This window comes from Rhamphochromis sp. 'chilingali' (genome assembly GCF_963969265.1).
Source record: "Rhamphochromis sp. 'chilingali' genome assembly, chromosome: 2".
Lineage (NCBI taxonomy): Eukaryota > Metazoa > Chordata > Actinopteri > Cichliformes > Cichlidae > Rhamphochromis > Rhamphochromis sp. 'chilingali'.
Window position 1 is genome coordinate 54,961,933 of NC_137930.1, and position 23,565 is coordinate 54,985,497.

General features: G+C 40.1%; 2 protein-coding genes and 1 long non-coding RNA gene across 5 annotated transcripts; 1 reads left to right on the forward strand and 2 right to left on the reverse strand.

Annotated features, from left to right (window-relative positions):
• Positions 1–129: 129 nt before the first annotated feature.
• ap4e1 (adaptor related protein complex 4 subunit epsilon 1) lies at positions 130–17,486 on the forward strand. 3 transcript variants are annotated; one of them, XM_080875086.1, is made up of 21 exons: positions 130–446; positions 2,779–2,850; positions 2,970–3,093; positions 3,751–3,824; positions 3,909–4,030; positions 4,134–4,293; positions 4,378–4,544; positions 4,629–4,702; positions 4,789–4,911; positions 4,999–5,108; positions 5,199–5,338; positions 6,889–7,001; positions 7,121–7,239; positions 11,265–11,567; positions 12,030–12,141; positions 12,219–12,357; positions 12,452–12,707; positions 13,822–14,373; positions 14,466–14,656; positions 14,728–14,888; positions 15,338–17,486. In XM_080875086.1, exons 1-21 carry the CDS (start codon positions 306–308, stop codon positions 15,496–15,498), a joined length of 3,414 nt encoding a protein of 1,137 aa, XP_080731212.1. In that variant the 5' UTR covers positions 130–305; the 3' UTR covers positions 15,499–17,486. The 3 variants fall into 3 exon arrangements, with proteins under 3 accessions (XP_080731212.1, XP_080731213.1, XP_080731214.1); XM_080875087.1 differs by having other exon boundaries at positions 3,751–3,806; XM_080875088.1 differs by lacking the exons at positions 130–446; positions 3,751–3,824.
• LOC308392171 lies at positions 7,361–11,105 on the reverse strand. The gene is made up of 3 exons (XR_013970778.1): positions 10,836–11,105; positions 10,322–10,638; positions 7,361–9,110 (listed from the first exon to the last, which is right to left on the reverse strand). It is a non-coding gene; the product is annotated as an uncharacterized lncRNA (long non-coding RNA).
• Positions 17,487–17,739: 253 nt separating the features above from the next.
• On the reverse strand, positions 17,740–23,356 carry cyp19a1b (cytochrome P450, family 19, subfamily A, polypeptide 1b). The gene is made up of 10 exons (XM_080874295.1): positions 23,224–23,356; positions 22,374–22,570; positions 20,380–20,530; positions 20,127–20,281; positions 19,863–20,039; positions 19,616–19,730; positions 19,416–19,530; positions 19,180–19,342; positions 18,848–19,089; positions 17,740–18,734 (listed from the first exon to the last, which is right to left on the reverse strand). Exons 2-10 carry the CDS (start codon positions 22,516–22,518, stop codon positions 18,504–18,506), a joined length of 1,494 nt encoding a protein of 497 aa, XP_080730421.1. The 5' UTR covers positions 22,519–22,570; positions 23,224–23,356; the 3' UTR covers positions 17,740–18,503.
• Between the last annotated feature and the right edge of the window lie 209 nt (positions 23,357–23,565).

Here is a 23,565-nt window from a genome sequence, read left to right on the forward strand (position 1 = left end):
ATTATTATTATTATTATTATTATTATTATTATTATTATCTCAGCAGAGTGAGGGCCCACTGTTACTGTTGAGGGTTTCCAATAAAATTTCAAATCAAGCGGAAGTGACATCATCAAAAAGCCTTGCCGATTCAAAACAATGGCCGACAGAAGAGCCAGTGTTGTAACTCTTGTAGTCGTTTTAAATGTTTAACTAGTAACATTTAATGTGTGTATGTAAGAGACTCTTATTGTGATGTTTAGCGATTTAATAAGTGTGTTTTATAAGAGAGAAGCCAGCTGCTTAGCCCGCTTTTAGCTGCCAAAATGAGCGATGTTGTGGAGAAGACGCTGACAGCTCTGCCGAGCCTCCTCTCTTTAGACTCTCACCCTGGGTCTGCAAAACTGTCCTCTACTTCAAAGCTAGGAAACCTCATCAGAGGAATCACTGAGCTAACGTCTAAACATGTGAGTTTGCCCTTTGAAATGAACTAAAAACAAGATAAGTTGACGATACCGTCTAAGGTTGCTAAGCTAAGCTGCCTGTGCTAACTCATTATAGGCATGTCTTTACGTTTAACCTACTTACTGGATGCCTTACATTACTGTACTAAGTTAGAGGCTGGTTTACAGGCGTTGTGTTGTTTTTGCCATGTTAATATCATGTGGCAGAACAAATTATAGCAGTGCTACTTCACGCATTTATCCTCACTGGTGCGTTCATGTTCATTTTCGTAAACTCAGACAAATTGGAGAAGTTCGTCTTCTGGGATTTCCGAGGTTTTGGTAAATGTTTTTTGGACAGGATCCTGGTATTTATCACGTCTAGTCTCTGTGGCAGAAAGCACTCAATGCATACAGGACAAGTAGTCAGCAGTATTCACTCACTTGCCACTTTATAAGGCACACCTGTTTAACTGCTTTTTAACACAAATCTCTAATTTCGTTGCAGCAGTTCCATGCATTTAGACATGCGAACCCGCTGAAGTTCAAACTTGACCATCCGTGATTTAGGTGATCATGGCATGGTTCTTAGTGTCAGACAGGCTGGTCTGAGTATTTCAGTCTGTCAGATTGCTCCTCTGCTTGGATTTTCTCTAGAGTTTATAGAGAACATTGCCCAAAAAAGAGAAAACACAGAAGAGCAAGCCTGAATGTTTAAATTCTGAATGCACAACACACTTAACTGTGAAGCAGATGTGCTATAGCTGCAGAAGACCATAGCAGGTGCCACTCCTGTCAGCTAAGAACAGGAAACTGACTGGAGGAACTGATTAATAAAAGGGGAAAAAAAGAACAGGAAACTGAGGCTACAATTTGGATGGCGTCACCAAATATTGGACAATAAAAGATTAGAAAAATATTGCCTGGTTTCACATTTTCTATTGGAACATTTGGATGGTTGGGTCTGAACTTGGCATAAACATCTTGGAGCCATCCTACTTTGTGTCAGTGGTTCAGGCTGCTGCTGCTGGTGTAATGGTGTGAGAGATATTTTCTTGGCACATGTTGGGCACCCCAGTGCAAACTGAGCATCAATTAAACTCCATAACCTGAATAACACGCCATGTCACAAAACTCAAATCATCTCAAACCGGTTTCTTGAACATGACAATGAGTCACTGTACTCAAATGACCTCCACAGTCAACAGATGTTAGTCCAAAAGAACACCTTTGGTATTTGTAGGATCGGAGTTTCACATCATGAATTAAGAGAGTGACTAGTCACTAGTATGAGCTAGGTGTAACTAATAAAGTGGCCAGTTTGTATAAACCTTGTATTGTTAAACCTGCATACCTGAAATTCTTACTGCATTTCTTTGGTGTTAAATGGTGTGTCTGTATATTCCAGTTACCTTTTGGCAAGCAAAAGCTTGCTGGTTCATTTCCGAGCACAGATACAAATCCCCTTTGAGGTTGTTTCAGGAAGAGTATCCACCGTAAAACCTCTGCCAAATTAAGCATGCAAAACTACTTGCTGTGGAGACTCCTTATGAAAAGGGAGCAGCCAAAATTAACTTTTCACACCATCTTGGAAATTCCAAGCAAACATTTCCCCATTTTTCTGAATTAAGAAGATATCTTAATATCCCAAAAGAGTTTCCGTCCTACTTGAAGGGTTGATTACATGAGTAACAATGACCACCACCCCATTATTGCATATCTTCAAAGTCCTATCAATTCATTTGACTGTGAAGAAATATTCAGAAGACTCTTAAGTCTCTAACAGTACAGTGCCATCTGTTTCGCCCACTGATGCCAGTATTTCCCCTTGTTTCAAAGTGAATTACTCATAAAATCAAGCTTTTGAGAAAATAGAGCTTCTTAGGATTTTAGTAGGAAATTAGTAGGAAAATTCTAGCAGAAGTGTTGCCACGTGTCTGGCAGGAAAGAGAGTACCAATTTGTTTATTTGCAAAAAAAAACCCCGCACTACATTTTTGGAAATATTTGTGGGTGTTTTCTATTTTTTGTGGGGGATTTTGTACTACATGAACACTGAAGTGGCCCCCAGTGAGATGACAGTGCCAACAGTGGCCCACGCTCATTTAAGTTTAGACCCCTGCTCTATAAGGTATCGCCAAGGCCGAAAACATTATGACATAATTCAAATAATTCTCATGTTCAGTAGGAATACTCTATAGGAATAAACCTTGACGTCTCACAGTCTGAAATACATTTAAACTTGTGTTTCTTTGCATCACTGGCTCGCTGTAAACTTCTCATTACCTTGAAATAAGCATGACTCGGTAAACCACCAATGTATTTCATCTTACTTCCCATTGTCTCCTGTTCTATAGGAGGAAGAAAAACTTATTCAGCATGAGCTTTTGGCGATCAAAGAACAAGTGTCCTCTCCCAACACCACCATGGTAAATCTTTCCTGGTTTTTCTCTGCTGTCTTGCACAAGAAATCATATACATTAAAATTCCACCGAGACACGAAGTTACCAATGTGTTTACTACTTCCTTTTGTCATAATCTGATTCAGAGGCAGATGAAGGAGCTCATGGTGCGATCGATCTACTGTGAAATGTTGGGCTACGAGGCTTCCTTCAGCTATATTCATGCCATTAAACTGGCTCAGCAAGGCACTGTTCTGGAAAAGAGAGTCGGTAGGTTTAATAAATAACTCATTCCTCAGAGTCTCGTGTGTCAGGGCCCATTTGTTCTTATGATCTACACACAAGGCCAGGAGGAGCAGCTGATGATGAGGCAGGTTGCATAAACTTGTTAGGACAACGAGGAGAATATTGCATGGAACAATAAAAGCTTCGTCCTTTGTGGCAAATTCTGACATATGTCTAGTTTCATAACTCATGTTTGATTACTTGGGAAGAAGAGAAGGGTGTTGATGAGACGAGAGAGTCAGCTGAACAGAATGTACTGATAGGAGGTGGGCTCCAGCTGGTTGTTGAAAGCTGCTGATCTTCCTCTAAATCCTTGGCACACAAAACGACATGTAAAAGAATACCACGAAGGAATAAAAAAACCCCACCGCACCTGGTCTCATGAATCATTTTACATTTATGTTCCAGTGCGCGTCCTTACGTGGCCTTACTCCCTCCTCTTTTCTTAATTTAAAGGATAATACTGTCATTTTTGAGGATTTAACAATAAAGATTTATACAACAAAAAGACACAAGGTGGTACTTTAAAAGCTTCAGAGTGTTGAGAGTGTTGCAGAATATGGATTTATTTACAACATCAGTGTTAAATATGAAAAAGCTAGACTGCTTTGGTCACAAATATGTTTATTTGTGGTTTTTCAGGTTACCTCGCTGTGTCCTTATTTCTGAATGAAAGTCACGAGCTTCTGCTCCTCCTGGTAAACACTGTGTTAAAGGTGGGCGTGGGCTTACACAACATTCATCATACGATGCCCAAAAGGGAATTTAGGATATTTGATTGTCGTGTTTTGTGTTCACAGGATCTTCAGAGTACAAATCTTATTGAAGTGTGCATGGCTCTGACTGTTGTCAGCCAGATGTTCCCCAAAGATATGATCCCTGCAATCCTTCCTCTAGTGGAGGAAAAACTAAATCACCCAAAGTAATGAACGCTGCTCATCACCTGCATGCATGGTTGAATATTTCTTTGTGCCGTTGAGCTTGAATATTTTTATTAATACGTTTTTGTCGGAACAAACTTTCAGAGAAATCATTAGAAGGAAAGCAGTCCTGGCGCTGTACAAGTTCTACCTAATAGCACCAAATCAAGTTCAGCACATCCACAACAAGTTTCGCAAAGCTCTTTGTGACAAAGATCCTGGTGTGATGACAGCCTCACTACACATCTACCTGCAGATGATCCAGGTAGTTACTGGTTTCCTCATAATTTGCAGTACTCTGTTGAAATGTACATATGTATGTATTTATTTATTTTTTGCTTTAATACAGGAGAACCCAGAAGCTTACAAGGACCTGACGCCAAGTTTTGTCACCATATTGAAGCAGGTGGTGGGAGGAAAGCTGCCCATGGATTTTAATTATCACACTGTTCCTGCTCCATGGCTTCAAATTCAGCTGCTCAGAATACTCTCCTTACTTGGAAAAAATGATCAGAGGTAGATATTATTTGTCCCATCTTCACATCTCACTAAAATCACCCGATTCTTCACTGATTTTGTGCATGTTCTCTCTCTTCATAGTACAAGTGAGGTCATGTATGAAGTCCTTGATGAGTCTTTACAAAGAGCAGAGATGAACCATAACATCACTTATGGTATGCAGCATTTCTAATCAGTATGCTTTTTGTAACCATTTAAGTTCTTCTGTCAGCCACTTATATACGTTTCTCTTTATTTCCAGCTATTTTATACGAGTGTGTAAAATGTATTTACACAATTCATCCAAAGTCCGACCTTTTGGAAAAAGCTGCAAAGTGCATTGGAAACTTTGTTTTGTCCCCCAAGATAAATCTAAAATATCTAGGTAAGAGACAAAGAGAAACACGACTGTACATAAATAATGTCTCTTTGTTGAAAATCTAACAAAAACACTTTCTCTATGATACTGCAGGCCTGAAGGCCCTCACCTACGTTGTCCAGCAGGATCCTAAACTGGCCTTGCAGCATCAGATGACCATCATAGAGTGTCTTGATCACCCTGACCTCATTATTAAGCGTGAGGTGAGGCTCACAGTGATGTAGTCTGAACATGTGAGGTTGTAAGGTTGCAGGTTTTTAGCATTACCAGGCTTCTTTTTTTTTGTCTTGTAGACGCTGGAGTTGCTCTTTCGCATCACTAATGGCCAGAATGTTACAGTCATTGTTGAGAAGATGCTGGAGTTTCTGTGTATCAGTGAAGATGATCACACTACCATTGACCTGGTGGGGAAGGTGGCAGAACTGGCGGAAAAATATCCTTTAAAGTGTAATCTTCTTAAATGTTCATTCATTATCACTCCTGAGGCCCTCTGGAGCTGTAAAATGCTGCGGCTAAGAAATCAGTCATAGAAACTCATATTCAAAGTAACTCTTTGTAAACTTATGTTGTTGTGCTGAGTCACAACAGGCTGTCATTTCAGCTTTTCTGGTTAGATTTCACATAAATCAAACTTTAAAAAGTAAAGAAGAGATGGGAGAACGACCCTTTAGCCACAAGTAGTATTTGGTCACCTTCCTTCACGGGCATATGAGCTTCAGTGACTTCCCATGTTTAATCCATAGGAAATAATGTGATGTCAGTTCACCCTTTGCAGTTGTAACAACTTGTTTATGGGAATTTTTAACCACTCTTCCAGAATTGCATTTGTGAAGTCAGACATTGACAGAGGCCTGGCTCGCAGTCTCCCCTCCAATTCGTCCTAAAGGCGTTCTGTTGGATTGTAGTCAGCACTCTGTGCAGGCCAGTCACGTTCTTCCAGTCATCCATGTCTTTATGGACCTTACTTTGTGCACTGGTATGCAGTCATGTTGGAAGGAGTTGCCATGGCCAAATTGTTCACAGAAGGTTGGGAGAGTCAAATTGTCTAAAATGTCCTGGTATGCTAAAGCATGAGACTGTAGTTCAGGTGGTAGAGCACTAATTGGTGGTGGTTTGATCCCCCGTCTGCTCCAGTCCGCATGCCAACTATGATAACAATGTATTATAATTAATGAATCTGTAAGTATGAGTGTGTGTGAATGTTAGAGAGAAAGAGAGCTTGTGTGAATGAGGCAAGTTGTGTAAAGCATGTTGAATGCACACTTAGAGTTGAAAGAATAAATAAATAAGAACCATTTACTTTCACTGGAACTATGGGCCCATGATCCAACCGTTAAACCCAGACTCCTCCATCAGGTCGTAGTGATTGAGCCTGCAGAAAGTCGGTGACCTCCGTGCACTATGTGCCTCAGCATCCGCTGACCCTGCTTTGTGGATTTTACGAGGTGTACAACTTTGTGGCTGAATTTCTCATGATCCCAATCACTTCCCTTTGTGATAAAACCTCTAACAATTCACTGTAGAATATTTAGTAGCTAGGACATTTCACAAATGGACATGTGGTGGGGACTCAGTGTTCTTCACCCACAGTGAATGCATGATGAAACTGCACAAAAAAGGTTTTGAAAAATCCTGATGTAAATTTATACTTCCTAGCAATAATATGATGAATTTAGAGAAAACATTAACATTCAAGTTTCTTTTTATTGGAAACCCTTGATACTTTTTTGAGTTAATATTGCGCTAAAACATCATAACTATCAACAATTGGAGGTTGAGATCACGTGACAGAAAGTAAACAGAAATTAACAAAATATTTTTAAATATAATGTTATTTATGATGCTGAGTTAGTACAAATTCACTGCAATTTTCTCCTTGATAGATTTTCAACCTGTCTGGGGTTTACCTCAACCTGTTGCCCAAAGTGTATCTTTTATACTTTGTTTGTTAAATTTCTTGTATTTTCCTATAAACCACTGTACATATGCACCAGATAACGAATGGTTCATAGAAACGATGAACACTGTGTTTTCTCTTGGTGGAGACATGATGCAGCCTGACATCCCTAACAGTTTTCTCAAACTGCTGTCTGAGGGTGAGAAACCCACACGTTCAAATGATTCTGCTGTGATTTTCTTGCTCACTGATATGATGCTGATTGATTGAAATTTTAATTGTGAGCGATGGATGATGAATTTCTCTCTAAATACGCAGGCTTTGACAGTGTGGAGGAAGACAGGAAGTTGAGGCTTTTTGCTGTGAATTCGTACATTCCTCTGCTGCGGGGAGAGCCTGGCAAACTGCCACAGCGCTTCCTCCAAGTCATCAGCTGGGTGAGTGATGCTCTCACGATGTGGATCATTAATAGACTTTTATATTATTATGTAATAAGAGCGAGAAGCAAAAGAACAGTACATGCAGTTACTGCTCGGTTTACGTCATACAGTTAAATATTAAAGTGCTTGAAATACAAAATTCTTTTACAAAGCGGATTCCAAAAAAGTTGGGACACTAAACAAATTGTGAATAAAAACTGAATGCAACGATGTGGAGATGGCAAATGTCAATATTTTATTCAGAATAGAACATAAATCACGGAACAAATGTTGAAACTGAGAAAATGTATCATTTTAAGGGAAAAAATATGGTGATTCAAAATGTCATGGTTTCAACAAATCCCAAAAAAGTTGGGACAAGGCCATTTTCACCACTGTGTGGCATCTCCCCTTCTTCTTACAACACTCAACAGACGTCTGGGGACCGAGGAGACCAGTTTCTCAAGTTTAGAAATAGGAATGCTCTCCCATTCTTGTCTAATACAGGCCTCTAACTGTTCAATCGTCTTGGGCCTTCTTTGTCGCACCTTCCTCTTTATGATGCGCCAAATATTCTCTATAGGTGAAAGATCTGGACTGCAGACGTGCCATTTCAGTACCTGGATCCTTCTCCTACGCAGCCATGATGTTGTGATTGATGCAGAATGTGGTCTGGCATAATCTTGTTGAAAAATGCAGGGTCTTCCCTGAAAGAGATGACGTCTGGATGGGAGCATATGTTGTTCTAGAATCTGAATATATTTTTCTGCATTGATGGTGCCTTTCCAGACATGCAAGCTGCCCATGCCACACGCACTCATGCAACCCCATACCATCAGAGATGCAGGCTTCTGAACTGAGCATTGATAACAACTTGGGTTGTCCTTGTCCTCTGGTCCGGATGACATGGCGTCCCACATTTCCAAAAAGAACTTCGAATCGTGACTCGTCTGACCACAGAACAGTCTTCCATTTTGCCACACTCCATTTTAAATGATTCCTGGCCCAGTGAAAACGCCTGAGCTTGTGGATCTTGCTTAGAAATGGCTTCTTCTTTGCACTGTAGCATTTCATCTGGCAACGGCGGATGGCTTGTGTTCACTGACAATGGTTTCTGGAAGCATTCCTGAGCCCATTCTGTGATTTCCTTTACAGTAGCATTCCTGTTTGTGGTGCAGTGTCGTTTAAGGGCCCGGAGATCACGGGCATCCAGTATGGGTTTATGCCCTTGACCCTTACGCACAGAGATTGTTCCGGATGATGTTATGCACAGTTGATGATGATAACTGCAAAGTCTTTGCAATTTTTCGCTGGGTAACACCTTTCTGATATTGCTCCACTATCTTTCTGCACAACATTGTGGGAATTGGTGATCCTCTACCCATCTTGGCTTCTGAGAGACACTGCCACTCTGAGAAGCTCTTTTTATACCCAATCATGCCAATTAACCTAATTAGTGTTAATTGGTCTTCCACCTCTTCGTTATGCTCAAATTTACTTTTTACTTATTGCTACTTGTCCCAACTTTTTTGGGATTTGTTGACACAGTGTAATTTTGAATCAACATATTTTTCCTTTGAAATGATACATTTTCTCGGATTAAACTTTTCATCTGTCATCTACGTTCTATTCTGAATAAAATATTGCCATTTGCCATCTCCACATCATTGCATTCAGTTTTTATTCACAATTTGTTTAGTGTCCCAACTTTTTTGCAATCCGGTTTGTAAATTAATGTTCCGAAAAATAACTGGAAGAAAAATAAAATCAGTGCTGTGAAAAAATATGAATGTACAAATTCTGCACAGGTTTCAGGATCCAGAAGCTGAACGCTTAGTCATATCTGAGTCTGGTCGAGAACATGTTAGTCAGCTCACAGGAACTGAAGCCTGTGACAAAAAACAAAAACAAAAAACAACACAGCCAGGTTAATATGTGTTAGCTTGAAATATAGAGGCAGTAACCAACAAGAACAAGTGCAGATGTTTGCTTTTTCCTGACCCAAGAGTCGGGAAACCCAAAGAGATCAGCTAATGAAGGAGCACAAATGTTGCCTCACATTAAAGTGGATTATGTGGTAACTTTGATCTTTTGACTACTGAATTTATAAAGAATTACATTTTTAAAAGGACTCAAAAAATAACCAAACTAGTTGAACCGCAACACTAAACCAGCCTCCAGTGTATTAAACAGGTGGCCTAGACACCCACTATTATTCCTCTCTCCTGATCACACCACACCTGTAAAAAGGGGTAGCAGTTTCCCTTCCTTAAGAATGGCTTAATAACCACCCTTCCACTGTGACCACTAACAAAATACTTAAAGATACAGATTGATACTGGTTCTTTGCAAAATTGTCTATTGTATGTGTAGGTAAAACACTAGTTCGTCCCTTGAATTAAGTGCTTGAATAATTCATATGTCCATATTAAGTGGCTCAGGACTGAGATTGGACTGAAATTGGGGACAAAGCAGCCAATATCCAAAGAAAAACTTTAGAAAACCTTCACAAAGCCTGAAGAAGTATTCCTCAAGACCATTTTAAAAGAGTTGCTCCTTGGAAGCAAAATATAAAAAAATGAGTGCTGGCTCAAGACTTTTGCACAGTGCTGTATGAAAACAGGATCATAACCAGGAACTGTTCTTTAGAAATAGGTGGAGAAACTACTTGCTTTGGGTATCACTACAGAAGGTGACACTAGTTTAAAAGAGAGAGACAACAACAAGTTTACAGCTTTCCTTTGTTGCAACTAAAAGCGTTCTACAGAACTTCATTAATATTTATGTGTAACACCCATCCCACGTTCTATTGAGAGGGGCCCTGGGTTCCTGTTTTTACTTTCCTATTGATACTCCCTTTTTAATGCTTATGGTATTAAATATGCAATAAAACTACACTATATGGAAATAAATCACACACAAGCAGGTCAATTATAAAGTTAACTCCACTTTAGTGAATGCTGAATTAACAACACAAAGGAAATAAGTAAAATCAATAAAGTTTGTTAAACAATGGTAAGGTATCTACCTCAACAGAAACAAAATAATCAAATAATATTGTGGGCCCTCACGCGCTCTCACCAAACACACACACACACACCTCAAGTGCTACAGTCTTTCTGCTAGCAAACCCCTCGTTGCAGGCCTGAGTCGTGGCTCGGGTGCGTTGGGACCTAAAACAATATGGTCGCTTCACTTGTTGCCAAGCAGTAAAAATAAAAGCACGTGCAAACAACAGTACTCACACCTCCAGGCAGTTCAAGGGGATAGCGGGGAAACTGGGTCACGGCTACCAGCAGGCCATGGCAGCAGCACTCACGGTCGTCCTTTCCACGTGCTCCCACGTGAACACATAACTTCAGCACACCAGCAGAAGGGGCCTCTCTGACACGCCAGCAAGACGTCCGTCTCCTCCTACTGAATCACACAACCCCGCTAAATGCCAGTTCACACGCGTTAACATTCAATCTTAGCATTAGCTTAATAAATAAAAACAGAGCAGAACAAGAGCTTAGCGAATATGCTAGGCTACGCTAGCGGCTAGTCGCGGTTAGCAGTTAGCCTGTTTTACACAATAACATTGGGTTCAAGTGTCAGACAAAATTCACATTTACCTCACAGTAGGGTACAACAGTTCTCGACTCCAGTTAACTATCCGTCAACCCGAAAATGCGTGTCGCCCTTCTATGAACTCTGCGTTCACTCGACACTGTTCAGCTCTCGTCTCTCTCGCTTCCTGCAGAGTGCACACGGCTCCCCACTTACTCCCACCCCTCTACCTGAGACTACTTCAGGGTTCACTGGAGCTGTAGTACATATCAATACCATATCAAAAATAATGACATAAACCTCAAAATACAAATAAAAAGGTTGTGCATTTAACTGACACACATCACATACTTTGCAGGCATTTGTATACATTCTTGAACACATTAAACATTTGCAATTAACTATCAATATTAATGAACAAATTTAAATAATGAGCTACTTATACAGCCAGGGCTACATATGCTAAACCTTTACTTACTCTCTGTAATTCCCAGGTGCTTGGGGAATACTCTCATTTGAGGGAGGATCTTGAACCTGCTGAAGTCCTGAGCCTGCTAGCCAAACTTTTGGACATGAAAAACAGCAGCAGTGAAACCAAGAGCTGGGTCCTCATGGCCATGACCAAACTCTGCAAAGGTGGTGCTGATGCTTCTGTAACTCAGGAGGTTTCTGAGACATACAGCAGCTCCTTGGATACAGTGCTGAGACAAAGGGCGCATGAGTTGCAGTACCTCAGCCAAGACCCTGAACTAAGAGCCAGGGTGTTGCCACGAGGTGCCAAACCAGAGACTCTGGAGGTAACGTGTTTAACTTGTTTGCAGTGAGCAGAGAACCCGGCCACATTAATAACATTTAAATATTAACTCTGTAGCTCTTTTCACAGTAAAAGCAGGTTAGTTGACGGTTGTGAAAACCTGCAAACACTTTATGGAAACACCCCTCAGGGTGCAAAATTAATTAGATTGATGACAGCCTTTACTGTAATCACATTATTCATTTTATGAGTAATCAAACCTGTAACATGTCTGGAGAAGTCTGAAGGGCGGAGCTCTCCAGAGAACTTCATTCAGTATCGGACTCACTTTCATTCATTTAGAGAGCAAGAAAACCAATCTCTCTTCTTTTGGCCAAGAATTTTATTTTAAACACATAAATTAGTAATTATATGTTTTTGTGTAGCTGAGCAAAGCACACAGAGCACTCAGGCGCAACGTCTTCAGTCCTGCGGCAATTTTGCGTGACTGTTTGATTGTTTTTAGGTGGATTCCTCGCTGTCATTTCTTGACAGATTTGTGTCAGAGGCGTTGGCTGCCGGCGCTGCTCCATACAAACCTCCCCACCAACGGCAGGAGGAATTAGATCAGTCAAAAGGTAAAATGTAGATAAATATCTTGGCAGCACATTCGGCATCTTGTTTGGATTTGTTCTGACTTTGTTGTCTATCTCAGCCTTGAGCCTGGAGCCCTATGGCCTTTCTCTGCCTATCAGCATGTCCTCCTGCAGCATCACTGACAGACAGTCTCCTACACTGTTGTCCATGAGCTCGGGTCTGTCAGGGGATAGCGCTGACCTCTCACACAAAGGAGGGTATGTGGACACCACATGCATGCATTTGTTGGTGTAATCAAGTTCCTAGTTTTAGTGTTGAATTCACACTGAAGACTTGCTGTTTGTGTTTCAGCTCTTCAGCTTTGAAGCTGGATGGCATAAAGAGGGTGTGGGGAAGGGAGGGCTATCTGGCCCAGAGAGAACCTGTAGAGGAAGCTGCACAGGTTGAGGTTCCCAGTCCCATTCAGTCTCCCGGCCGGCAGGGCGAAGGCGACAGTTTGCACAGCCAAACTCCAACTCAGACACCGACCCCAGAGCCTGAACAAGAGAAACAGCAGCTGGCTTCTTCGCTGTTTGTTGGCCTGGCTTCCCAAAGCTCTGTGTCTCTGGTGAGGTTATCAGTCCATATACCATATGTGCAAAGAACAAGCATCAGCTTATGGTTCAGACTGTTCTGATTTTTATGTGGAGGATCACCGAAAACACTTTAGCCACAGGAGTTTTAGGGCATCAGGTCAGAGTTTAAACTGTCACCGGAGTCAGTTATGCTGTAAACAAGCTCATCACTTGTACATGTCATAATGTGCCTACTGACAGCACATTTAACATACAATTAAAATGAATATTTTTTTTTGGCCTCGACAACTCAGTCTGTGCTTATCACCCAACTCACCAGATTTGCCTGCCTTTAATTCATTCATTCTTTTGAAGGGTCATCATTTTGAAATGAGGAGGAGATAAAGCATGCATCACCCACAAGGGCAGTGGGGTAGAACAGGAGTTCCTCTGATTCAAAAATAGCAGCCACACTGAAAACATTGGAGTGTTGCCAAAGGAGATGATCTTTAAGGAGCATTTAAATCAGTGACGGTTTTTGATATTTATGGCCAGAGTTGTGGAACTTTATGATCGCACTTCATCCCTGAAGGTAGCCCTGAATAAAATATGTGTTAATCTATTTTTACATTTTTGGCAATTTCAACATAGAGGGCAACAAAGAGGACCGGATGAACACTCGTCTGTTTTTATTATCAAAATTAATGATGATGAACCAAACATTTCTTACATTTTTGTGAGGCCCATTTAGCTACTCGGTGAGTCTAAGATGAGACAAAAGGTGTTGCTTTTTAGAACATATTCAATGATTGGCTGAACATTTTCTCGGGTGGTAGGATCTACTAATGCTATTAATTTAAGGATGTCAAACTCATTTTACATCATAGACCACATGCAGCGCACTTTGATCTTAAGTGGGCCAGATCTTTGAAATTACATGATAAATGCATAAAAAGTTCTAGTAGTTCTTTCATTTAAACTTTCATTTAAACTTGCATAGGTATGTCTTGAACACGTTTCAAAGTCCATTGGAGACCTTGCAGGGCCAATTCTCATTTAAAACCCCTGCTATAAGTGAAAGTGCTTAACGTGGAGCTATTTGTGCAGCTATTTGCATTGCTGATTCTGAACATTTTTCCTACATATATGTGTTTTTGCTTCTAACAGATGGGAAAATCTGAGCCGATGCCACAGCGATTCCGAAGAAAAGCCAAAGGTCAAGGTCTGGGCTCGTCCTTTATCGCAAACGAGCAAATATCCAGCTCCCTCATCTCTCCTCCTAGTGCTGTAGATAACCTGCTGTGTAACAACCTACTAGACTCCAACAACGCCTCAGAGCTGGCCGAACAGACATCTCAGCTCTCTCAGAGCCTCACTACTGCTAATGGCACCTGTCACGCAGAGGCAGAGTTAACTGAATCTGACACAAAGGGATGTAACCCTGCTCTCCGCAGGGATAACTGTGTGGTAGCTGCTGGTCCTGGTCCACATAACGACCCAGGCAGACTAACAGAAGTGTGTCTGGATTCTTATCTTCCTGCAGAGCTTTCTGGCCTTTCACACTCAGAAATCGCTCCCTTGTGTGCCAACCAAAGCCTGAATCTCTCAGCCTGTCATGTGCAGAAGGAAGATTCATTAATATTAGTTGTTTTTATTATGAACTCCTCCGAGTCTGCCATACAACAGATGCTGCTTCAGGTCGACTCTGAAGAACTTGAGGTAAATTATTCAGTAGAAAATTATCAATAGAGTCGTTTGGTGTCCATTAGTCTTTTATAATGAGGTTGCTTCGTTGTATTGTTTATTTTTAGGTATCCTGCCTATGTGATAGTCCAGCGGGGGAGGTGACAAGCTACAGTGTAGCAGTGGGCCAGTATTCTCTAACTGTGAAGAGGCCTGCGGTTCACGTCGAGGTGGTCGGGACGGTATCTTACCAGCTGCCTGCTGGGACGTCTCAGTCATTGCAGTTTTCATATAAAGTCCCTTTAACCAGCTTCATCAGGTGAGATATGTAGTGCTCGTATTTGAAGTGCAGCATTTAAGTGACATAAAATTAATCCAAGTTTCCTGCAGGCCTTTTGTGGTGTCCACAGAGGAATATGGGACGATGTGGCTTTCCTTCTCTCACGACACAAAGCAGAATCTGACGTTGATAAATGACAACCAAGAACCTCTCACAGCCACTCTGAATGCTCTGAAGAAGAAGCTCCAGCTTCATGTTGTGGAAGTTATAGGTGAATGAACATTTGTTTCCTGCTCGTATTCAAGCTGTTCAAACTGAGAGTATCATTTTATGCTTAATGCATATAAAAGCAGCATTCACATCAACATGTGTGTTAGAATATTCACCAACTCATCTGTGGTAACTACTGTTTATTTATTCTTAACATTAGGAATAACTGTTTTAAAAAACTACATTAATTAAAAAGATGAGATAATGCAGCTTGACTATACGTCAAATATGCCTCTAATGAGGTGTACTTAGGAGTTTATGAAGAAAACTTACAACTTTAACTTTCGCTTGTATGCAGCATGAACATCATTAAATAACACGGCGGTACCAATAAACAGCATTACAAAGGGGAAGAAGAAGAAGATTTTAAAATTGCATATAGAAAAGGAGACATAGATATTAATGTGTCCTATACTTTTTGCTGAGTAACCTTCATTGTTTTCTGCTCAGGCATGGAAGGAATCGTAGCTTGCCGTCTCCTTCAGGATCTGCCGTGTCTGATGCATTGCCGGGTGAATGCCGGCTGGCTGGCTGTCTGGCTGCGGTCGCCGGTGCCCGACCTGCCCGACTGCCTGATCTACCACTGCCAGAGAGCTTTACAGAGCCTCTGAGACTCAGAGCTGCAGCACCACTCACCACCACTGAAACCACTGAGGAACTAAACCCACTAGACCCTCACTGAAGAGGAAGGTACACAGAGCTGAAGTGCTGAACAGAAAAGGAGAAACCTGCTGTTGTGGCTTTTGATCTTTATTTTGCGGTCTTTATGAATTTCACTCAAAGTTATTTAGTAAGATTTGGTTTTATTTATTTGGCAGAACTATAACTCATTGAAAGACATGGCAGGTTAAAAGCTCAGGGTCAAATGATGGTGTTTAATCATCTGTGGGTGTTTCATTATTGCCTTTTAGTCGTGAAAGAGCTCCATAATCACTAAACAATTGAAGCCTTCTTCCTGGTTAAATTCTGATGGTATGCTTTGTATAACAGAAAATTCTCAAAGTGTAAAATAATGAAGTTCTCAGTTGTTTCTTTTTCCTGTACACCAGAGAGAAGATATATATTTTTTGTGATCTGAAATACATTTTCTAGGCTACAACAATCATAACAGTGGAGCGAGTAAGTCCACAGTCACTTGTCCCTCTTCCACTTTCCCATTTACAACAGATGCACTGAAGAAAAGATAGTGTAGCAACTTCAGTGTATGAATAACCACAGACAAATCAGAAGGATTACATGACGGCCACGGCAGAGAAACTGAAGGATCATGTCATCACTAAGCCACTTTCTATTAGTTCGTTAGCCAAGCATGGTTGCTAAATATGCAGCACTAACCAAAAATGGCCCCTTGAGGCTGATTGATTGCTTCTCTCTCCAAAAGACCAGCACGGTGGCTGATAAAATGCAAACGTTGCGGTTTCAAAATTAGCAGCACCACTATATACATTCTACACCTTTAACATATTAGCCCTATTGAGCTGTGATGGCTAATGCCCAGTAAATGTAAAGCATGCTAGCTTTAATATTTAAAGACGCTTAATGGAGATTATTTCTACTTGATCTAATCATGATCTAGCGATAAATCTCATGGTAAAACCAGCCCAACCACCTTTTCCTGCTTACAACTGAACCTCGGATTTACAGAATTGCTACACTTTTAATTTTTTTTTGACTTTCACCATAATAACAGCAGGCTGAAATGCAAATAAAACTGAAGAAAGATGCTCTCTTGTTCACTTTTTACAGACTTGTCTCATGAGATGCTAAACAGAAGTGCAGTGTTTGATTATTTTCCAAGAATCAGCAGCTTGTCCTCTGATTTTGATTTAGTCTCTTGAATGGATGAGCGCACAGTATATTTGCACTAGTTCATTTTATTTGCAGCTCTTTTGCTCCTTTATTGAAAAAGCACAGGACGATACTGACAACGACTCCACGTGGAGGTTAATAAGAAATTGAAGCATTTGATCGGTCATGTTTGGCATATTCATGAAATTTAAAGTGTTGTAAATATTTGTAAAATATCCAGTTGGCCTGCTCGCGGCTGACGTGAACTTCCCCTTTTTTCTTTCTGACACGTACAGTGAGCGGTCTGTCTTGGACGGTATGGACTGATTATTTAAGCACTCATGTTTCTCATTAGGTGGATGTTAAGGGTTGTTATATTTTTGTATGACTGCAGTATTAAAAGAACATATTTATGCGTTTATATTCTTACAAAATGTTTACATGCATTTCACTGAAAGAAAGGGAACCATTGTTCTTCATGTGCTGTTTGACTGGTCTGTGCCAGATTACACCTGTATGTTTCTTTGACATGTTTTGGCTTGTTTTAAGTAATTCAGCCTGAAGGGAAAGTTTGCTTTCTGCGTTTCTTCTATGCCTGTGTGCTGGTTTGAAGCACAGTGTGATGCTAACAGTGTCTCTAATACTCAGTTTTAACCCTACGCCTTATGTTTTAATGCCAGTACGGCATGTTTGATTTGTGCCTGTGGTACAGAGGAAAAAAAACATCCTTGTTTCTTGGAGTGCCTGTCATTACATTCAGTTAACTTATGAATAAATTCAACATGTGAAAATGACCCTTTGACTTTGACTCATTGGTTATTTAATAAATTGAGGCTCTCATGGAGTTTATGCTTATTAACACATGTATTGGGTGTGAAACAGGAAGTAATAATACGAAAATTTATATGAACTACTGATTCTGCACAATAATGAAAATGAATATTTAAAATGAGCTTTTTTATGTGAAGTTGTTTGCATGGTGAAGCTGAAGTATATACAGCATTATAGCATATTTCTACACTGATTATATAACATAGAAATACCCACAAAGGCAAAGTAAATGCAGATTTTATTTACGGTAAATCATTCATGAAAAGGGTTATTGTTCTTAGCCATAATGTACTTTTTCTATAGCTTTATTTTTAGTTATATAAACTAAAAAACCTTTTTTAAAAATCAGGCATAATGTTGGGTAATTACAAAACCACAGAGTAAAAAGTCTCAAGTTAATTTGACCAAATTTGTCAACACAGCCAAAAATGAGACTACACTGAGTACCCGGAGAGATCATGCCCAAGCCAGGTGGTGGAGTTGAACTCAGGACCAATCACTGTGCCACCATTGCAACAGTTTACTGTAGTTTGAGAAATTTTGAGAAAGGTTCATAGCGTGAGATTCTGTAGCTGAGCAGCTCCTGTAGTAATGTAATGTTTGGGTGACCCACTTACAAAACAACAGATGCTAAATGAGATGAGAAGAAACTGATATCAAACTGAAAACATAATACAAATAAAACTAATGTAAATACAGAACCATTGCTCCTCTGCATGTGATTTTTTTCTTCAGTTATTTCAATCATTGTAAATGCATCTTTATTAAATGTATGAGCTGTGTACACTGTCAAAACATTAATCAGAAATCTATACTTAACAAGTGTACTTTGTTAAAGATTAGTAAAGTTTAATTTGGAGTACATGTGCTGTTAATACAAATTTACTGTGAGTATTTCCTAGTACAGGACTTCATTAAGGCCTTTAAACCCATTTCAAGATGTTTTCATCTGAAGTGTAAAAAGCGCCGTTATGTTTCGCAGCTTGATATTGTGGGGTTATGTCATTCGTGGGATGAAGCGCATGGCCAGGATGTGCTCATCTTTCACTGGCTGCTGTGACAGGTTGTTGGTCTGCTTGATGCTGTTGAACGTGCAGCCTTGACGAGGACACACAGTGTACCGAGACAGGAGAGTGACCAGGATGGCCTTCATCATCACCATGGCGATGTGTTTGCCCACACAGGAACGAGGCCCGCAGCCAAAGGGCTGGAAGTAACGACTGGGTACCTGCCAAAGAGAGAAAGCAAAGACTCAAATGTGTGTGTGTGTGTGTGTGCATGTTTTTTTTTTTAGTTTAAACCATTAAACATTTATTGCTGAACTACACTCTGCTCACTTACCGTTTTTTCAAAGTTCGTGAGGTTGAACTCTTTAGGCTTGGGGAAGAATTCGGTTTTGTGCATGAGGCCAATGTTGAGAATGATGTTGGTGCCTTTCTTGATTTTTGTACCTGCGATGTCGTTGTCCTCCAGAGCTTTCCTCATTGTGAAATCGACCACAGGATGAAACCTCAAAGACTCGTTGATGAAGCTCTCCATCACTTTCAGACTTTGGTAATCGATATTTTCCACGTCTTTTTCATCTGAAAATGAAAGATGTGTCAGAATACTTCTACTCACCAGAGTGAAACTGTGAATATGGAATATTGGAAACACTGTAAAGCTGCACTAACTCAAGACGGTGTTCATCTCCTCCACTAGCTGCAGCTCTATGTCCGGGCTCTGTTTCAGCAGCATCAGCATGAAGAAGAGGCTGATGGAAAGTGTGTCGGGGGCTGCGATTACCATCTCTAGCACACACTGCCTGACATTATCTGCTGATAGCTCTCCGTAGTTCTGTTAAACACAACAGACGGGAATAAGAAAAGACAATTGGGGGGACGACAAAAATCCCTCCAAAGAGACCGACCTGGGCAAAGATGAGCTCTGTTGCAAAGTCGAGCTCGTCGTCCAGTTTCTCGGCTTCATGAATCATCTTTTTCTTAACTTCAAGCAGGCTCTCCATCGCATCTTGCAGCTCCTGTCTGTTGGCACAAAAAGCAACACAAACATTAGGTTGAAGAAATCGCAAACCACAATACTGACTTACTGTGAGATGAGGTGTCTTACGCTGCTCTCTTATGCTTGTTGTACAGCCATCCAACCTTGAAGAATATATCTGGTTTTATTAGAACTGTCTGCCAGGTCTCAAAGTAGTTGTGAATTTTCATCAAGAATTCTTTCTCTGAATTATTAAAAAGAACAACAACAACAACAACAAAAAATCAATAGATGCAGCGCCAGAGCTCATGCGTCACAATTTCTTGCAGATAGTATGCGGTTTTAGGAATCTATGTGCAGTAAACACGCAATTGACCATTTAACGGCACTCCTAGGAACAGCCTGTTGGAGATGTCCAAAATGATGGCTCTCAGGAGACTGAGAGTATCCACATATCCAGAGGGGTCAGTCATATCCTGTAAGTTGTCCAGGTGTTTGGCTGTGGAGCTCACACAGATTCCTACGGTCCTCTGCAGGCCGGGTCCAGTCAGAGCTGCACAGTAACATTCAGTAGCTCCACAGTTCAAGAAAGCAATAGTCTAACCACAGTATGTGCTGTCAGTGTGTGGTAATCGCTCACCTTTAGAAAAATATGTTCTCACTTTTTTCCAAAGCAGGACATCATTGTTGAAAATGATACCATTTCCGTACATGCCGATGCACTCGAGTCCTTTTTTGCTCCCAAATCTGGAGGTGTAGTGGGCACTCCTCAAAACGTGGTACACTTCAGAGGACCTGCAGAAGAAACCAGGCTTTACCTTTATCTGAAAATTTACTGTAAAACAAGTTCGGTTTACTCTAAAAAACAAAAACAAAAAAAACAACCCACTTGCCTGCTCAAAATCAGGGTCTCCTCTCCGCTTATCCACACCCGCACAATGCTCCCATATTTGTTGTTGTAGTAGTTACACGCTGTTCCAATCCCAGACCAGATGAACCTGCTGTAGGAGAGAATGGGACCGAGTCCTGCTAAGAAGGAAGGGCCTGACAGAGAGAAATAGGTTATGATAGTAGACTCCCACTTCTACTGCAAATTAGCAAGAACCTTGTCTGTTGAGTTTAATTTGAGAAAGATAGTGTATTTTTTTGGGATAGCTGCCAGGCTCTGATCTTAGTATATAGGAGAGTGGCAAGTAAGGACGGCACTCTTTGTTCTGTGTGTAACTGTTATTTGACTTCTGCATGAACCATTTTCATCAGTATACAGGAATTTGCACCTGGAGCTGCAAAACAGAGACTGTTTGTGATAGTTTTAATAGACAAGGAACACGCTCTGTGATGGTTGAGTAAACCTTGTTTTGTCATTGATGCAGACCTTCTGTGTATATGAGGGTTTCCCTTTCTTTGTCATTAGATGCTTGCTGACTTTACTCTGTATCTGATTCCTTCGCAGTGGATGGCTAAATGATATAAAAAGACACTTTGGAGCCTTTAATTAATATGGTATATAAATACTTATAGTATATAGTATATATAACTCTATGTGTATATATATATATATATATATATATATATATATATATATATATATACATAGAGTTATTTAGGATGAATAATAGGATTTGATAAATAAGGTAAAGATTTTTTAATTGCAATTTGAAGTGTATTTAGAGTGTAATTACTGTAATTACCGTACTAACTATAAGTATTTATAGTTAGTACATTTATATATTTATAGTTACATATTTATAGTTAGTATTTATAGCTGCTGTATCATCCATGTGCTCTCTGGCAAACTTCAGACGGGCCTGGACATGCACTGGCTTCAGCAGCGGAACACGTCTGGCACTGCGGGATTTGATTCCCTGCCGTTGTAGTGTGTTACTGATGGTGACCTTTGTTACTTTGGTCCCAGCTCTCTGCAGGTCATTCACCAGGTCCCCCCGTGTGGTTCTGGGATCTTTGCTCACCGTTCTCATGATCATTTTGACCCCACGGGATGAGATCTTGCGTGGAGCCCCAGATCGAGGGAGATTATCAGTGGTCTTGTATGTCAGGTGCCATTCATACAGGTAACGAGTGGGGGACAGAAAAGCTTCTTACAGAAGACGTTACAGGTCTGTGAGAGCCAGAGATTTTCCTTGTTTGAGGTGACCAAATACTTATTTTCCACCCTGATTTACGAATAAATTCTTTACAAATCCTACCATGTGAATTCATGGATTTTTTTTTCACATTCTGTCTCTCACAGTTGAAGTGTACCTCTGGTGCAAATTACTGACCTCTGTCATCATTTTAAGTGGGGGAACTTGCACAATCGGTGGCTGACTAAATACTTTTTTGCCCCACTGTGTATATATATATATATATATATATATATATATATATATATATATATATATATATATATATATATATATATAGTATACACACACACTCATATTGATATAATGTTGATATAATGGAATAATATGTTCCTTATAGAGAGATATTTAGGATGAATAATAGGATTTGATAAATAAGGTAAAGATTTTTTAATTGTAATTTGAAGTGTATTTAGAGTGTAATTACTGTAATTACTGTACTAACTATAAGTATTTATATACCATATTAATTAAAGGCTCCCTGGGGCGCACTCTGTCAGTGCGCCCCAGGGCAGCTGTGGCTACAATGTAGCTTGCCATTGCCAGTGTGTGAATGTGTGTGTGAATGGGTGAATGACTGAATGTAGTGTAAAGCGCTTTGGGGTCCTTAGGGACTGAGTAAAGCGCTATACAAATACAGGCCATTTACCATTTATTATATATATATATATATATATATATATATATATATATATATATATATATATATATATATATATATATATATATATATTAGTGCCTACCTGGTATGTGTGACTGTTTTCTTTGTCTCCAGGTGGTGAAAAGCAACAGCAGCAGCAGAAGTAGCAGGACAGCAGTGACTTCTGACGCTCTATCAGCCACCATGGGGCCAGCGATGAGCTCCTCTACCGGCAGCATCCTCTGCATTTCTCTAGCCAGGTACACCCAATGGAGCACTGTGTTTGCAGTCTGCAGCAGACTAAACAGAAAATGATCAACCTGTGGGTTTCCTCCTCTCTTATCTCCTGTGGAGTCTGTCCTTCAGTCTAGGACGTAACATAGCACTGAGCCACATTCAAATCAAAATACACCCACATCAACCTTTATCATTAACTGTTTGTATTACTGAAGTAGTTAGCATCAAATATACAGTAATTACAGACATCATTATGATTTTTTTTCATGATGATCTCTGTTATCTTACAATTATAGGGTCATTAGCCCTTATCTTACTTATTGTCTTTGATATTTTCTAAACTATTTATACCTTTATAGTTATTTTACAATTACAGTATTTTGTCATGTATCTTAAGTTTTTCATCACTGTGCTGCAGAAAATTGAACAACATGAATTTGCTGCTGTCAGACTGCATCAGAAGGACACTGATGAGCAGCGAAATGTGAGCTCATTATAAATAAATAGACTAAATAAGCAAGATGCCAGACGCAGAAACTGATTTAATATTAAAGTCTAATATCAAACACAGTGTCTCAATTCAAGGTCCAAATACAATATATATATATATATATATATATATATAGAAAATCTAAATTTAAAAAAATTAACAGTCTATGTGAGAGGTTTGCTTCATAAATCTTTGTAACAAAAAAAGGTTGAATAATTCTACTTACTTCTCTTTCCTCTCCTGCTCCAGTCCAACTTAGAGTATAATTTGAAGAGGTGCAGTACTTCCTCTACTGGTTTTAAAGGTGACCAGCATCCTTTGTGCAAATAAATCCAGTGTTTCAAGTGTTTATAAATCCTTTGGCTGAGCTTTCACTTTAACAGTTGCCTGGAGACGTGGTCACTTGAGGGTTACAAGCACCATGGCAGAGGAGTGAACCTGAGACACAGCAGTGCATATCTGAACCACAAAGCAGTTTCCAGCAGAACAAAGGAGGTGCTTTTTATTCATAAGAATGGAGAACCTGCAAGGCTTTCACTGGTTGTGCTCTGCATTAGTGTTTAGATGG